Source organism: Diabrotica virgifera, chromosome 3 (assembly GCF_917563875.1).
Source record: "Diabrotica virgifera virgifera chromosome 3, PGI_DIABVI_V3a".
In the NCBI taxonomy this organism is placed as follows: Eukaryota; Metazoa; Arthropoda; class Insecta; order Coleoptera; family Chrysomelidae; genus Diabrotica; species Diabrotica virgifera.
In genome coordinates, this window is record NC_065445.1 from 118,469,503 (window position 1) to 118,488,738 (window position 19,236).

The 19,236-nt window shown below is 37.5% G+C and overlaps 1 protein-coding gene across 2 annotated transcripts in view; it reads left to right on the top strand.

The window, feature by feature from the left end:
• The window catches only part of LOC114336536 (probable multidrug resistance-associated protein lethal(2)03659), a 78,537-nt gene extending 73,886 nt beyond the window's left edge, over window positions 1-4,651 (top strand). For both annotated transcript variants that reach the window (XM_028286909.2, XM_028286910.2), the window contains one exon: window positions 4,045-4,651. In XM_028286909.2, the coding sequence (XP_028142710.1) occupies window positions 4,045-4,633 (589 nt within the window). In that variant the 3' untranslated portion in view covers window positions 4,634-4,651. The remainder of the gene's footprint in view (window positions 1-4,044) is intronic.
• The last annotated feature ends 14,585 nt before the right edge of the window (window positions 4,652-19,236 follow it).

Genomic DNA, 19,236 nt, shown 5'->3' on the forward strand with positions numbered 1-19,236 from the left:
GATTTATCGCACATACACAGAAAATCACATTCTCTAAAAGCAAAATAAAAATAAATTAAAAAATTGGAGGAGGTGCAGGGAGAAAACATGAGGCTAAGAAAAGGTGCAACTGGTGTAGAGCTTTGTAAAAAAGGTGGTCAAAGTTTGGTTATTACTCTTCCTAACTTGCTTCGAGATATATGTGACAATGAAGTAATGTCCGAGGAATGGAGAGTATGACTCATTTTCTAATACATAAGAAAGGTGAAAAATTGACATGTATGAACTACACAGGAGTTGTTATATTGCTCGATGTGGCATATAAACTTTTCTCTAGTACTCTAGTCTATTACAAGGAAAGTCTATACTGCCGTGTTAACTCGAAAGGACGTAATTGCAATTTTCCTTAAAATTTAAGTAGGTACTGCGTATTGCTAAGGGTACATTACCCTCTTCTCGTGGGCAGAAAAAACGGTAAAATTGAATATGATAAGACAATAAGTGCAGGCTCAGCAAAACCCTGAGAAGAAAAGAAGAATTTTCTTTATATCGTGTTTAAATTAATGAGCAAACAAATAAAATAACCTACCACAAACGTGGGTTTTTCACTATCTAAATGTACTAAATAAACTAATTACGTGATGTCGTGTGCCATTGTGGCGACGCACAGTGGTGAATTTTGCCGAAAACCTGGCCAAAATGCAAAAATTTAAGTTAATATATTCCGAGAAATTTTATATGAATCTTGCTCTGTAGGTTTCTGAGGATCATAAACGGCCATTGAGGGTAGAAAAATACAAGCATATCAACTATTTTTATTAGTGTAAAGCTGGGATTGAACGAAAGCGGACCGAATAAAATTAAAGAGTGTTATACAATTGAGGCATTGTTAGGTTTTCGTTTAAAACTATAGACGTGTATTATTTTGCTATTTTATACTGGATGCTATATTTCTGGAGGTAAGTGGAGTATTTCAATATACTTTTTAGATTCTTTTTCCTAACATAAACTTTACTTACAACATATTTACAAAATTATGACATGAATGTTCAATCATTTTCTGTTTACCAAGTTTTAAAATCGGAAAAGTAAAAAAGTCAGCTTTGGCCAGCAAAGATTTTTTGATTAATAAATAACTCAATATGTATATAAATATTGCTGAAGAAATCATCTGCAACAAGTTGCAAACTTAGCGGAATTCTTCATTTTAAAAAACTGTAACACGCTGGAGAATTTCTACATTAAGAGACTTTAATGTTATGGTCAGTTAATAGAGTAAGAACAAAATATGAAGCAGCTGATCCAGTAAATTTACAGTTTTTTTTTTACACAAGAACCGCCGTTTTTTGTTATTTTTTTGCTTTCTTCTTCTTTTTTTAATCTTTAAGTCCTTTTACCTTAATGTACAGGTCTATCTTTTTGCTTTCTTATTTTTGGTCGTGTGTGAGTCCAAAATTGTTGCCTTTTTTTTTTAAATAAAATGCATAAACGATACTTTATATTAAGAAGCCAAAAATAGGTAGGTCAACTCTTAATACATCTTAATTGTTTTGTAAATGGATCCGATTAATTATAATTATTACCTACCAATGTGTGGCTTCTTAACACAAAGTTTCGTTTATGCATTTCATTTTTAAAAAGTTAAAATTTTTGGCTCACACGACCAAAATTATTAAAAAATATAAAAGTAAAAAAGCAAAAACATAGCATTATACATAAGAGTAAAAGGACTTAAAGATTAAGAAAAAGAAGAAGAAAGCAAAAAAATAACAATAAAATGCGGCTCTTGGGTAAAAAACTGTAAATTTACTGGATAAGATGCTTCATATTTTGTTCTTACTTTATTAACTGACCATATAACATTTAAGTTTCTTAATGTAGAAATTCTCTAGCATGTTATATTTTTTTTAAATGAAAAATTCCGCTAAGGATGCACCTGGCTGCAGATGATTTTTTGAGGAATATTTATATACATTTTGAACTATTTATTAAGCAAAATATGTTTGCTGATCAAAGTAGACTTTTTTACTTTTCCCTTCTTAAAACTTGGAAAACGATTGAAGATTCTTGCCAATATTTTGCAATTATGTTGTAAATAAAGTCTATTTTACGAAAAAAAAAGTCTAAAAAGTATATTAAAATACTCCACTTACCTCCAGACATAGCATCTGCTATAAACTAACAAAATAATACACGTCTATAGTTCTAAATGAAAACCAAACAATGCCCCAATATTATTGTATGACACACTTAATTTTTATTTGGCCCACTGTCGTTCAATCACACCTTTACACTAATATAAACATATGATCTCATAGGCGCCCATTTCCATGGGTACGGCCACGGCCCCCTAGCTTTTCTGTTGCTTTAAACTACAATATATTATTGTCATCCAAAGCACTCCAAAGTATACAAAATGTAATGTGCAACACCTTCACGTCTGGCCCCTCCCCTAAAAAATTTTTAGATGGGCGCCCATGCATGATATGCATGTATTGTTCTACCCTTAACGGCCGTTTATGATTCTCAAAGGCCTACAGAGCAAGGTTCATATAAAATTTCTCGGGGTATACCATTAAACTTAAATTTTTACATTTTTGGCCAGGTTTTCGGTGAAATTCACCACTGTGCGACGTGGCCGGACTAATTAAGACTGAATGGCAAGATTAGTCAATATTTGAACCTGTTTTTATATTAAGCGTCGTTTAAACACAACGATAAGTCACAGCAAGTTGTGATGACAAGTTGAAACACTGTTTAGATGCTGCGATTCAATGCGATACCACCTTCAACCCAACTCCAACTTTGATAAGTTGTGCGATGCACCGTTTACATACAATGATAAGTTGCAACAACTCGATTGACCTTGATAAGTTGTTTGATTTATCGCTGTGTTTAAACGACCCTTTAGGTACGCAACGATTTTCTACGTTGAGCTGAGTTAGCTGTGTCAGCTGAGTTTACATCATGGGATTGATTTGATTTCACGCATTTTTCTAATTAGTCTAAACAGACAGGATTTAAAAAACGGAAAAATAATACGGGAATTTGAAAAACGGTGTGAGTTGCTACAGCAATATCAAAAGGGTTAGGAAAATATTATGCAATAATATCAATAGACGAGTATTGAAAGTCGAGTTTAAATATTTAGTTCTGGTTTTAATGACATTTCCGGTTAAAAAGTTATGACCGGAAGTTTGGCAAAAATCACTCAAAATTAGTGAAACTATATATCAGTCCACGAAAAATTACACAAAGAGTTCAAATATCGACTTCGGGTTCTACTTCCAGTCACATTGGGTGAAAACCTAGGACTTACGTAGTCCAATTGCTTCTTCTTCTTCATGTACCATGCCCTTTCAGAACGTTGGTTACAATCATAGCTATCTTAAATTTATTCACTGCCAACCTAAATAGCATGCTTGTATCAACACAATACCAATCTCGCAAGTTCTTCAACCATGAGGTTCTTCTTCGTCATGGACTGCGTTTGCCTGCTATTTTTCCTTGCATAATATTTTGCAGCAACCTTTATTTAGGACCTCTCATTACATGTCCGGAATACTCCAACTTTCTCTGCTTGATGCTTTTTATAATCTCAGTAGTCTTGCTGAGACGTTCTAGTTTTGTGGAGTTTCGAATCATCTCCATCCAAGAATCTTTTAAAATTCTTCTATAGCACCACATTTCGAAAGCCTCAAGGCGATTTCAGGGGCGTCATTTGACAGAGTCAGGGGGGCATTTGCCCCCCTGACCCTGAAAATGACTGAAATTTACAAAAAATACATCAATTTTCATCATTACAGTATATATAATGTATTGTATATATACCTAATGCTTGCCCCCCCAATCCAAATTTCAAATGATGCTCCTGGGCGAATTAGATCCATTTTATTCACAGTCCAGGACTCGACACCATAAAGTAAGACCGAGAACATGTAACAACGAAGTAGGCGAATCCTCAATGCCAATTTTAGGTCTCTGTTTTTATTGCTTGTTTTTATTTAATATAATATAAGTTTTTGTATATTTATTTCTTTATCTTTAAGTAATTTTTAATTCTAGGTTATATAACTACGAAGGCCAAATATACATCGATGGTACAGAAATTAAAACTTTATCATTACCGTTCCTTAGACAACATATATCTATTATTCCTCAAGATCCCATAATGTTTTCAGGAAGTATAAGAAGTAACATAGATCCTTTGGAACAATTCACAGATGAAGATATTTGGCAAACGTTACACAAGGTACAACTTAATAATGCCGTACCACATCTTCAGGCTCAAGTTGGAGATTTAAATTTCAGTACAGGCCAAAGACAACTGATCTGTTTAGCAAGAGCCATTATAAAAAGGAATAAAATTGTTGTTCTAGATGAAGCAACGGCTAACATGGACCCTGAAACAGAACGAACAGCTCAAAAAATTATCGATGAAAACTTTTCTGCTTGCACTATTCTAATAATAGCTCATAGGTTAGATGCCATACTCGATTGTGATAAAGTTATGGTTTTAGATAGAGGTCAAGTTATAGAGTTTGATGAACCTAATGTGTTATTAAATAACGAAAGCAGCTTATTTGCAGAAATGATTAGAAACGCCAAAGTTAATGATATAAACAATGATGTATACGATAAGAAAAAATTGTAATAAAAAGTTTAAATGTAATGTAAATGTAATTTTTTTATTTACTCTTGTGTATTCTAGTACAGGGGTCACCAATTAGTTTCCCTGAGGGCCTGTTTCGAAAACCTATGACGCTTCCGGGGTCCGGAAGGAAGGTGTACCCATACAGGCGGTTGCTACCTGGTACACTGATGGCTCAAAAATATCGGAAGGTGTGGGAGCTGGCATAGTAGGGACAAATCAAGGAATTCAGTTCCCGGTTAGTCTATCAAAGGATGTCACAGTTTTCCAGGCGGAAATAATGGCAATTCATCACTGCGTGGAAGAAACAGAAAGGCAGCAAAGAACGTTCCGTTCAGTTGCCATCTTCACAGATAGTCAGGCAGCGCTTAAGGCACTTAATTCTGTAGAGGTCAAATCTAAACTAGTATGGGATTGTGTGAGTACCCTAAATAAACTAGGATATCGTAGCAAGGTTACGGTGGTCTGGGTACCGGGACACAAGGCTCATAAGGGCAATGAAAAAGCAGACGAAATGGCCAAACAAGGCTCATCAATGCCATTCGTTGGACCGGAACCCTTCTGCGGCGTTGCACAGGCAGTTACAAGAACGGCTACAAGAAAGTGGGTAGCTCACAAATTTTTGGAATGGTGGAGAAATTCACCAGGTCAAAGACAGGCGAAACAGTTCATTACAGAACATTCGCCAAAATTTACGGCAGACCTAATAAGCAAAGACAGGAAAACAGTCAAAGCCATAGTAGGTCTGCTAACAGGGCACTGTAAGCTGAATAGGCACTTAAAGCTGATGGGATTGGCAGATGATGACCAGTGCAGATTCTGTCACCTCGAAGAAGAAACAGCAGAGCACATTTTATGTCATTGTGACAGTCTGGCAAATGTGCGGTTATTTGCATTAGGAGAACAAAATCCAACGGCAAATGGCTACATGGAAGGTTCAGTCTCGAAGCTATTAGACTTTTTAAAAAGGGTCAGGCTAGAGAACGTTATCTAGGACTAGAGGGCCACAATAGATCTGAAAAGGTCGCAGTGGAATAGGCCAGAAAGCCACCTCTCTAAATCTAATCTAATCTAAAATCCGGGGTCCAGATTTATGCTGCCTGTGTCTGACTGTTCTGATTCCGTTTCTTTGTGTATTCTTGTTAAAAAATATCCCCTATAAACAAATCAGAAGGGTGCTGGACGAAATTTTTGGGCATACATTGTTTAATATTTTTTTAACAAATTCGAAACATCACCTTTTTGCCCGCGAAAATATGTTTTTAGTATTTTTGGGTCAACTTAAATAAAAAAGATCTGTCATTTTATTAAAACAAGAGTTTTCAAGCATCGCAAATGCATATTTTCGCATTTTTCAGATTTTAAATCGCTTATAACTCGAAAACTATCAACTTTTCATAAATGTGACAAGATACCTTTATTGTTTATAATTACCCAAGAAACCTAAAAATATATTTTCCGAGGCAAAAAAGTAATTTTGAATTTGCTTAAAAAATTGTTTCACCCGGTATCCTTCTGATTTGTTTAAAGGGGACGTTTTTGAACAGGAATTCGCAAAGAAATCGAGTCAGAAACATTTTTCATACGAAAGTGACCTCACACATGGACTAATATGAAAAGGAAAACTAATAATATCTGATTGTTTTTTGGTTACTGTATACTTTTCTGTAAGTTTTCCTGGTACAATAAATAAAATATAAATTCATTGTGTATTGTTTTGATGTTATATTGATTATCAGTATATTTTTAAAACAGCAGTATTGTAAATTGTTACTGAACATTTTAAAAATTAGGAATTTATATTTTGAATGCTAATGAAGTTTTTAGACATTTTCAATTTTTTAGAAAGGAAACTGAGGAAATTAAAATAAATAATAATAGTACAAAATGCTAATTAACATTGTTATCTTTTCTACATTAGTTTCAATGCAAGGTGTTTGTTGCAAACTTATTAAATCTGAAAATTATTTTAATTACATGCACATCTGAAAAGTACTCCTACTTAACATATAGTAGAGAGGAAATGAATATAAAAAATTCACATGACAATTTTATATTACAGCTTACTTAATTTCAAAATTAATGATTAGTAAATATAACAATAGGGGGGAAAATTCTTTACAAAATTAAATTATTAGAGAGAAAAATGACATTTTTTATGTATAACCTGTCTGAAGTTTGGAGTGAGTTTAGTGCAACTGAGTCTCATTAGGGAGTTGAGATATTCATCTGTTAAGTGGGATCTCTATCGATTTTTAATAAAGTTCATTCTTGATAAAGCGACTTCGCACACGTAAGTTGAGTCAAACATAGTACACAATTTCATGGCCAAACATTTTCAAAATTGCCAAACACTGGGTATATTCTGAATTTATTGAGGGTCCGCACAAAACTAGCACACGGTCCGGATGCGGACCACTGTCTAGTACATATACAATCTCAATTAATCAAGCACGAATACCTAATAATTTACTTAAAATGAATTAAGGAGGGTTGACTGGATCCAAGTGTACTTGGTCTACTTGGACGCTGCGCGCGCAACATTTGGTAACTACTTTGATCGTGTGAGCGGGTTGACATGTTCCAAGTGTTCTTCATCCAAGTCCATCCAAGTCTATTTGGACGCCGCGCGCGCAACGCTTGGAAGCTACTTTTATCGTGTCACCTACTCGTCCAAGTACATTTCTATCAACAGGTTCGATCCAAGTTGACTAGGACAGTGGCCAACTTTCCTCCAAGTAGTGACAAAGTGTAACGTTACAATGGCGTGGCAGTCGGAAAATATAAAACGGGATATAAATACAAATAGAAAATGGGCTGAAAGGGAGAGCGTTAGATTTATGGAGCTGTAAGAAGCTGAGGAAGCATTATGGAATATAAAAATAAATGAATATAAAAATAAGGATGCTAGAAGTGCGACCCTAAAACGAATAAAAATGCACATTCCTGGTTTTACAGAAAACGACGCATTAAAAAAAATTAATGCCATGGGAACTACGTATAAACAGGAAGCCGAAAAAATAAAAGCATCAACTACAACAGATGCGTCAACTGAAGACATTTATGTGCCCAATATAGCGTGGTTTGATATCGCAGATCGATTTTTATATACTGTAATGAAGATCAGAAAAAGATTCTTTAATCTGCTAAGTAATTACCTACGTGTAATAATATTTTTTCATATAATCAGTGTGTTAAAACCCATTTACGGCAAAGGTGCGTAAACGCAACCTTTATTGTTATTTTTTTTGGCACGAGGATAATCTTTTTAATGTTTTCTTTTTGTTGAAGTAACATCTCAATAGATTCAGATTGTGGTATATATGGTATCATTTTTCTTTTTTAATTTTATCATTTTTCTGTTAACAAAATATTACTTATATTTGCATATTTTGATTATATCTATATCAATAACCGGTACTTTATACTCGTTATTTTTGGTACTTAAAAGGTAGAGTAATCCACTCAAAGCAAACAAATTTCTCTATTTATTACATACAGTTGTAGTACAGTAATACATCCATAAATAGTGCAATATCAAAAAAATCGTAAACCCATACCTTTTGGAAGGCCTTTTTTTTCCATTTTGTCATCTCTTCACAGACACCGATATGCCAATGCTTGTTTGGTTCGGTATTACGGTCATCTGGTTATTTCGCTATATAAAATAGTTTATTGTTTTATTCAGACTTCTTTTACTCTGTACACCAAAAGTAAGGAGCGCTTCTAACAACGAGGAATCGATATTTATACTTTGGGTACCTACCTATTGTTATGTATGTAAAAATATCCGTTACTTGACGTTACATTACATTAGTTACACTACATGATATTTTAATGATTTATGCACATGTTCATACAAAAATTATATAATACAGTCGAACCCGCTTATTGGAATAGCCTTTGTGCAAGGCAAAAATATTCTTATAACCGGGATATTCTAATAACCGATCATTGGTGGCTAGTCGAAATAAGTGTTACCGAATATACGTAATAATATTATTTACATACTATGCCAATGTGTAGTTTTACATACTATGCCAATATGTAGTTTTATTACATACTATGCCAATATGTATATCATAATATGTACCTACATAATCAGTGTATGTAAATGGTTTTAGGTCTTTTTACGTCAATAATACAGTAGTGTAACTAGTACTTATCTATCTATGTATGTGTTCAATACCAAATTTCATTACATGTATGTGAATGGATACATTAGGTAATTAATATGAAATGTATGCGATATGTAGATATGTAAATATTTTCTTATTAAAATGCATATATAACAAAATTACTTTTTTCTTGAGAAATTATTGGTAATTATAGCTTTTAGTTGTTAATCCTTGTGGTCATCCTTAATCCTTAATCCATTGGTTGAATAGAAGTTTTATTGGCTTCAAGAAATGGATTGTTACATTCTTGTTCTTTTCCCTTCTTTTCGAATTTAACAAAGCCATAGACAAATAAAAATTATTTTATGACCCATGCATTTGTCGGCCATGCTAAAGATCGAATTGGTATTCGTAACAAAGTAATAAATATTTATTACCCTAATAATATCTAATCCAGCACTACAGGCCGTTGACGACAAACCATAATACCAAATATAATTTAAATTTTTAGCAAATTGTAAAAAAAAATATCCTTTGACCTGCAAAATATGCTAATAAGCGGTATTATCTAGTTAGATCCTATTCCAATAAACAGATAAATTTATTAAGGCGTAAATGGAAGTGTTTCGGGAACTTGAATTTATATTCCATAAACCGGGATATTCTTATAACAGGGATTCTAATAAGCGGGTTCGACTGTCTACAATTTATATAATATATATGATTTATATAATAATATATAATTATATACAAGCATTATATAAGGCATGGGTTCAATCAGAAAATAATGTTAAAAAACTTATAGTTTTAAACTATAAGTTTATCTATATTTTTATATAAAACTTATATAAAAATATAGATAATCAGCTGCTAAATCAAATAATCATCGCAATGGAGCAAAGATTAGCAAAGCTTGAAAATACCCAATAAGATATGGGGTCAACAGCAAGCGCCGGCGCCGATAAAACAAAAACAGAAGAAAAAACAGACAAATCTGAATATTGGACCGATGAAGAAGATTTAGCAAACGAACAAACGAAACGGAGTGGATAAGACAAGGGAAGAGGAAGACCAAAAACCGTAAAATGGATACTTCATTATCTCCTCCCTCTTCTCTTCAGAGAAAGCAACAGCAGTAAAACAAATTCAAAAGCCAAAACTGCCACCACCGGTTGTAGTAGAAAGTTTCGAAGATGCTGCCAAAAGACTCTAGTCGATGCTGGTATTAAATTCACCATGAAAATAATAAACAGTGAAGTCATAAAAATTAATACACCCGACAGTAATGAGTATAGAAAACTAATAAACAGTTTAAACATGAGTAAACTTTCCTATCATACATATGAAAATAAACAAGAAAGACCAATCAGAGTAATGGTTAAGACACTACATCATACCTATCAGCCAAATGACATAGTAAAAGAGCTACAAAGAAGAGTATATAAAGGTATATAAGCTGATAAGAAACTGAAGTGGAGAACTAAAAAATCTCTTGATATGTTCATCCTGACGTTCAGACAAGATGAAGATATAAACAAAATCTTTGAAATAACTGACATTTTGAGCATGAGAGTAGAAAATGAACCACTAAGAAGCTTAAAGCTAGTACTACAGTGCAAAAGATGCCAGGCCTATGGTCATACCTACAAATATTGTAATAAGGAACCAAGATGTGTTAAATACATCGGTAAGAACCTTACTAAGGATTGTCAGAAACCACTAAAAGAGGAACCAAAATGTATCCATTGTGGTGAAAATCATCCTGCAAGCTACCGAGGATGTTATGTAGCCAAAAAATACAATAGCTAAGAAATCAAAGGACAAATAAAGCTAGTCTGCAAAACCACCACAAAGGGTTAATGAGGAGGAAAATCCAAAAGTGCAAAAAGTCACTGCTAACAGAAAATACAGTGACGTAGTAAATAATGTAAAACAATCGGAACAAGAATTGGAAACCGAGAATACATTAAAAATTATATTAGAAAAACTCATCAAGGTATATGATAAAATAACACAAATAGATATAAGAGTTACTAGATTGGAACATAGCGCTAAAGATGCTATTGGGACCGTGCAAGTTCGGCAAAGCGATCCCTATTTCTACGCTCTGTACTTTTATTCGCACTTTTAATTATATTAGCCAATTATATTAGTCCTGGTTACTGGATAATTGTCAAGGCCATAGTCCAAAAAAATAATAAGAAAACAAAATAAGATGCAGGTTATGTTATGCAAACGTAAACAATTGTATGTAGTAAATAAAATTAGTTATTAAAATGCAGTACTGCAAGCAAAATACAATTAATTAAATTTACGTTTATATAATAATTGCATATTATATCGATATTGTGGAGCAATATATAATTTTTCTGCTTCAATGACAGAAGGTATGAAATATACGTCAATTTGACAATTTCAATTAACAATATGAATTATTTAAGATAGTTGCAATATTTCTCCGCGACTCGCGCACGGTCGTTTCTCGTTTCCCTTTCATGTACTTGCACACCGCGAATACCAAAAATTCGAAATTGCTAAGCAATTACGTATCATGGAATGGAATGCCAATGAGCTTCTACAACATAAAAATGAACTGCAAGGCATCCTAGATACAGAAGAAGTTGATTTGTGTCTCATATCTGAAACACATTTCGCTAAACAATCTTTTTTATAAAGTTTATAGGATACAGGGTATACCACACCATACATCCTGACAATGCAGCAAAAGGAGGCAGTGCATTAATAATAAAAGAAAACATTCAACATTATGAGGAGCTAAAATATGAAACAGAACACATACAAGCAACTACGGTATGTGTCAAACTCAAAACTAATTGCGAAGTTAATGAAAGCTCAATTTATAGTCCCCTAGGCATTCCATTAAAAAAGAACAGTATGTGGAATATTTGAAAAATTTGCGAAAAAGATGTATCATTGGAGGTGATTTTAATGCAAAGTACACCCAATGGGGATCAAGATTAACAACAACTAAAGGAAAAGAGTTACTGCCAGCCTTAAAAGAACAGAAATGTGAAGTAATATCAACAGGTAGACCGACTTATTGGACAACAGATACAAACAAAATACCGGAGTTAATTGATTTATTTGTTATTAAAAATATTTCATCCAATTATGTAGATATTAATGAAGGTTGGAACATGAATTCAGATGATTCACCGACAATACCCACTGTGAGTGACACGATTATCGGAAATGATTGTCACCCAATACTAACAAATAAATTAACAGACTGGGAAAGTTTTAGATCGATCCTTGATGATTGAATTGAATTAGGAGTACCATTTAAAAAACCTGAACAACTAGATGAGGAAGTTGAGTTGCTTGTATAAAATACACAAAACTCAGCATGGGAAACTGCTCCTACTATAAGATCAAATGTCAAAGGAAACAACTATCCGAAAGAAATTAAAAAGTTAATTAAAGAGAAAAGAAAACTAAGAGGAAACCCGAGCTCCCCAAGATAAAACAAATTTAAACAATGCTAGTCAAAAACTTAAAAGAGAAATTCAAAATATAAAAAATGAGTCAATCAATTATTACCTGAGAGAGTTGACGGATAATAGCAGCACGGAGTACTCTCTATGCACAGCAACAAAAAGGCTAAAAAGACCAGTAACCCATTCTCCACCCATTAAACTGGAAGACGGTAGCTTGGCTAGAAGTAATAAGCAAAAGGCAGAGAGATTCGCCACATATTTAGAAAATACATTAAAACCGCATGATGACCAAAATAATGATCAAATATCGATAGAGCCCAATCAGACAGCGGAGAGAATCAGACCAACATCCCCGAAGGAAGTAGCCGATGAAATAAAAGACAATATAAATCCTAAGAAGGCGCCAGGATACGCTCTAATTACTGGAGAATTACTAAAAAGCCTGCCTCGTAAAGCCATAGTCAAATTGACCATCATCAATGCTGCATTTAGATTGAGATATGTTCCAAATTTATGTAAAATAGCTGAGGTTACATTGATACCAAAACCAGGAAAATCACCAAATAAGGTGCCTTTATATAGACCATTATCACTTTTACCAGTGATGTCAAAGCTTTTTGAGAAACTTCTGCTAAAAAGAATGAAACCAATAATATAAGAGAAAAAAATTATTCCAAACCGCCAATTTGGTTTCAGAAATAAACATTCTACGATTGATCATGCAGGTACACAGAATTACTAACATAATTGAAAAATCATTAGAAGAAAAGAAAGTCTGTTCTACAATCTGTTTAGACGTAGCTAAGGCCTTCGACAAAGTATGGCATGAAGGTTTAGTCTACAAACTCAAAATGCTTATGCCTAAACAATATTCAGACATTTTGCAGTCATATATATCTGACAGATATTTCAGAATTAAGCAAGAAGACGTGTACACTGATCTAAAAGAAATCAGAGCAGGAGTCACTCAAGGAAGCGTATTAGGTCCTGTCATCTACCTGTTATACACATACGATATACCTGAAATGGAAAATGATACTATAGCCACATTTGCAGATGATACTGCTATCCTAGCAGTAGGTGATACCAGCGAAGAAGCAGCAGAAAAATTACAGTTGACAATAAACAAAATACATAACTGGACTAAAAAATGGAAAATCAAATTAAATGAATCTAAATCTATTCATGTGAATTTTACAAATAAAAAAATCGAAAAAATTCCAATTAGAATAAATGATGCCCAAATCCCATATGCATGTTCTGCAAATATTTAGGTATCACACTTGATGCAAGACTTCGCTGGAAAGTCCACATTGAAAAGAAAAGGGAAGAATTAGGTATCCGTTACAAAAAAATGTATTGACTGATGGGAAGAAAATCTGCATTGTCCACACATAACAAAATACTTCTATACAAACAAATACTGAGACCAGTATGGACGTATGGTTGCCAATTCTGGGGCTGTGTCAATTCAAGTAATATCCAAATTATCCAGAGATTCCAGAATAAATTGTTAAGGAACATCGTTGATGCTCCTTGGTATATCCGAAATGTCGACCTCCACAAGGACCTTGAGATGGAAGACGTAGACAGAGTTATCAAGAAGATGGCAGGTAGTCACGAACAACAGCTCCATATTCATGTAAACATCGAGGCCATCCAACTCCTCAATAATACTGGGTTAAAAAGAAGACTCAAACGAAGAAAACCATTTGAGTTAGTGTAAAGTGTTAGTGTAAAAGCAGAGCATGGTGTTGTATTGTGCGTTGGTTTTAAAGTGCATACTTCTTAAAAAAAAATAAGAGGACACCATAGGGTTAAAATCTTAGATTATGTATATATTTAGTAATTTAAGTTAAAGAAAAACTGATAATTAATTGGTCAACTGATGACCAGATTGCAGTAGTATAAACATAGCTTGTGTTTAATAATAATAAAAAAAAGAATCCATCAAAAGCAATAGCGGCAAATAAAAGGATAATGACACAAAATTAAGAAAATAATTTTTGGCAAAATAAGTAGAAGATAATAATTGGTAAGGTCTAAAAAACATGTTTTGAAGCCCAAAACGAATGGATAATTGAGGACGATAACAGATAACTAGAATATATCTGAAGGTAGAAAAGGAAAAAGCCTAAATTAAGGACACAGCGAAGCCATGACAGAGCTGATTTTCCCGAACATAGCCACCTTAGTTTTAAGGTTTAGACCAAATCTGGTGTACCACAGGTGCTTCAAAAAAATTTTAACAAAATTTAAAAACCATGTGTGTTTAGTTAAGTAAAATTTTGAATATAGTTTTTATCTACTATTCATTGTCAAAACCTCAATTATTAGCATCAAAGTTTTGTTCACTATATTTTTGTGTTTTTTTTTATTTATATAAGAAGTGGATTACACAAAGTACGTTATGTTTTTGATAATTTGAAGTTACCAGTTGACAGTTTGCAGATAATTTTTTCCTATTGCACAACATACATTTGCAAGCATTTCTGTTAACTATAATGATCTTTTTAATCTCGTCCTTATCTTAAAAGATAATATTGTTGCAAGCTTAAAAAAAATACTAACGCTTTTCGTACGTCATACGTCACTCTGAAATACCTATTAATGAAATTAAATTTCGTCATGCTAATTAAACATCTTAATAAACAAAATAAAGCTGTATTGACTTTAAAAATACTGTGTTAGAACAAGTGTGAATTCTATTAGGTATATTTGTACAAGTTTCTGTGCTTTTATCTAATTGGTCTTTTTTTCTGGTGTATAGAAACGGCACGTTTAAAAGCGATAATTTCATTATTAATATCAGTTTTCATGTTTATATGAGATAATAAAACACAAAACAAAGACAACTACAAAAATGAAAACCAAATTATGTAAGATATTTGTACAACCATTGTTCACCAGGCGTAGGGATGTGACGACCCCATCGCCCGGTGCTCGAGAAATTGGGCATCGTAATCAGTCCCCAAGCCAAGGTGTAGCATCGTGCCGATGGCTGAATGGCGCCGGGGAATGGCGTCGCAAACGGGACCTTGGGGCACCCCATTGTATGAACCCCTTACTGCGTCATGCAGGGCTCTGGCGTAGCGGACCTTTGTTCCCTAGCTACTCGTGGGAATTCGTATGGAGAAAACAAACCAGATGAACCCAAACCCGACTGGTTCGAATGGAGGGGTAGGCGAAAGTCACACCCCCCTGAAGAGCCAGGAAGGAAAAAAGCAGTATTCAGAACTGGGGGAAGGTGAAAGCCACGCCCCCGGCAATGGAACTGACACGGTGTTGCCCTCACTTGAGGCCCTAAACCTCAAGAGGAAGCACATGTCTGGTGCTGAAAAGCGCAGAATAGCCCGTGAAAAGGCGAGGGAGATGGGGCTACCCATAAAACCTCGGAAAAAGCGGGCTGATAAAACCAAACTCCCTGCCGTCGCCTCAACCAGTGCGGGCAAGGCCATGCCTATACCTGCTGGGTGTAGCAGTGGAGGGGCAGGTAAATCTGTGGACAGTAAGGCTCAGGAGGATGGGAAAGCCAAGGCTACACCCGCCTCAAAGAGAACACCGGCCACTAAGAGACCACGGGAATCTGGCAGCAACCCGCCTTCGGCGGAAAGCAAACCACGCCGCGGGAAGAAGAAGAAGGGGGCGGCGGGAGATGCCGTCACTCCCCCTCCTGCAGATGGGACCGGGCCGAGCTATAGCAAGGCGGTTTCCACTCTAAGGATGGCGGTTGTCTTAGGGGGCTTCCCTGAGCAACTGCTGACCGAGGAGCAAGGGGCAACGGTCCTCAAAGCGATCAACCGGGCGGTCTTTGCGGCGGACCCGGATCCTGATTGCCAATTTGACGGAGCAAGTCAGAGGGATGGGGCTGTCCTCGTCACCTGCTGCTCTGAAAAGGCATCCAAGTGGCTTGTGGACACGGTGAGGAGCCTTGAACTCGAGGGGATTGGACAACTTCGCGCTGGCAGCGTGAAGGAAGTCCTTAACCGCCCCCCGAGTCTCGGTTCTGATCCCCACGGCCTACATGGACGTAGAAGACCACAAGTCGATTTTTAGGATTCTGGGCCACCTTAATCCAGGCCTCAAAACCGACTCGTGGAGATTGTTTGCAGAAAAGAGGGAGACCAAGAGCATCCTCTTATTCTGCGAAATACCAGAAGCCGACTTGGTGATTCAGCGTAAGATGGGGCTGCGTGTCAGCTTCGGACTACACAAAGTCACCTTCGTCGTGCTTAAGGAAGGGGGAAGGGGCAAAACCTGCAAATGCTGAGGGTGGTGGAAATCAACCTACAGCATAGTAGGGCAGCCTCCGCTGCGTTCTGTCGGTGGTTCAGTACTAGTGCGGTTGACGTGGCCCTAATCCAGGAACCATGGCTTGTCTGTGGCCGGGTTGCGGGCCTAGCTAACTGCCGGGGAACAATCATCGCAGACCATAGTGCAGAGAGAATCCGGGCGTGCATTGTTGTGCGTTCCGATCTCAAAGCACTTACATTAAATGAGCTATGTTCGCAAGACATAGCTACAATAATGGTAAAACATCACTTGTTGGGTGGAACAAGGGAGCTAGTACTGGCCTCTGTTTACCTACCATATGATTCACCTGATCCACCTCCATCTGCGGAGTTGGATAAATTAATCAGCCACTGTGGGCGGAAGCACCTGCAAATGCTGATAGGAGCTGACTCTAACTCTCATAACGAGGTGTGGGGCAGCACTGATACGAACAAAAGAGGGGAGTACCTGTTGGAATTTATTGGCTCATCTGGGCTAGTTATTCTAAATCAGGGCAAAGAACCTACCTTTGTTACCAGTAGGAGGAGGGAGGTAATTGATATTACTTTAGCATCTCCCCTAGTAACCAATAACGTGGCACGGTGGTATGTGTCTGAGGAACCAAGTTTCTCGGACCATAGATACGTGGTAACGGAGTTTTTGGGCTCGGAGAGGGAGGTTACCACTTACTGTGATCCGCGTAAACCAGACTGGGACAGCTATGGGGAGGAGCTTCGTCTTAGGGTCGGGCAACTGGCCACTGAGATTAAGAGCCCCCCAATGCTGGAACACGTCTCGAAGGCTCTGCAGGAGGCCATCTTAACCTCCTATCAGATGAACTGTCCGCTGACCAGCCGCCCCGCTACCATAAACAGGTGGTGGACTCGTGAACTGGGCAAATTGCGGAAAAAGACTCGGCGCCTCTTTAAAGAGGCGAAAAGAACAGATGACTGGGCCGGATATGCCCGGGCTCTGACCGAGTTTAACAAAGCTGTGAGAAAGGCTAGGAGAAAAGATTGCAGAAAGCAATGTGAGGAGATCGCCACGGCTCCCGATGCTGCTAAACTCCAACGGATACTCTCCAAACAGCCGGCTAACCCACTGGGGACCCTCAAGGCCCCCGGGGGTGGCTTTACAGCAGATGGCAAGGAGACACTGGAGCTTATGCTCCAGACACATCTCCCTGACTCGGTGGTAACCAATGAGCCGGATCCTCGGCTGGGTCAAGAGGGACTGGAAAACAGAACCTCTGGAGCTAGCTGGGAAACGGCAAAAAAGGCTGTCACATATCTAGGGTGGAATGGGCCATACACTCATTTTTACCCTATAAATCCCCCGGACCAGACGGGATATATCCCTGTAACAGGGGTGGGGCATTATTGGACCGCCCATGTGCAGGATTTTCCGGGCGAGCGTGGCATTTGGGTATGTCCCGCGTGACTGGAAACTGGCCAGGGTGGTCTTTATACCTAAGCCGGGCAAGAATCCTCTAGATCCCAAGGCATATAGACCTATTACTCTCTCGTCCTTTATTTTAAAAGCACTAGAGAAATTGATGGGGATGCATGTGCGGCAAACCTTTCTCAAAGAAAGGCCACTGCACTGCAATCAACATGCTTACCGGGTGGGCAGATCGTGCGACTCAGCCTTGCACCACCTGGTGTCTAGGATAGAGGAGACGATTGAACACAAAGAAGCGGCGCTTGGTACCTTCCTCGATATCGAGGGAGCGTTTAACAACACCACGTATGATGCCATGCTTAAAGCGGCGGAGAGGCACGGCATAGATGAAACCTGTCGCAGGTGGATTAGCTCCACACTGCATGGCCGACAGGCACAGGCTTCACTATTTGGGGAAACCATGAGGGTCACTGCTACAAGGGGAACAGCGCAGGGGGGAGTAATATCCCCGCTGCTATGGAACCTAGTGGTAGACGAACTTCTGGTAGAACTGAATAACTTGGGATTCTACACCCAGGGTTATGCAGATGATATCTGTATTTTAATCCGGGGGAAGATTCCACACGTAGTTTCGGACCTAACGCTCCGGGCTATAAAAGTGGTAGAAAGCTGGTGCGAGAGGGTCAGCTTAAGTGTTAACCCCTCAAAAACAGTTATTATACCGTTCACACACAGGAGGAAATTGGAGGGCCTCACGCCCCCCAAACTCATGGGTGTGCAACTCAATCTGGCTACAGAGGTGCGCTACCTGGGCCTTATGCTTGATACCAAGCTAACCTGGAATGCGCAACTAGCAGCGACCGTTGCCAAGGGCAAGAAAACCCTCATGATTGCTCGTAGGGCAATTGGCAAAACTTGGGGCTTAAGCCCGGGAATCACTAAGTGGATTTATACTGCTATAGTGAGGCCCTCCCTCACATATGCTAATGCTGTGTGATGGACAAAAATGAACCAAAGTTGTGCAGCCAAAGAACTTGGGAAAGTTCAGAGACTAGCACTACTTTGTGTTACCGGGGTAATGAAAAGTACCCCGACGGCAGCCATGGAGGTACTCATGGGACTCCCTCCCCTGCACCTTCTGGTGATGGCCGAGGCGAGGCTAGGGGCCTACAGACTGCAGTTAAATGGTGTCTGGAGGCAAAGGTCATACGGGCACACCAGGATTGTGGGGCACATTCGTGACCCCATCCTGGATATGGTGAGTGACTGGAGTCCGGTCACTCACAAATTTGATCCTCCCTTCAAGCTGGGGTTAAAACCCCCGGGGGAGGGGGATAAAAGACCGCAGAGTGAGCTA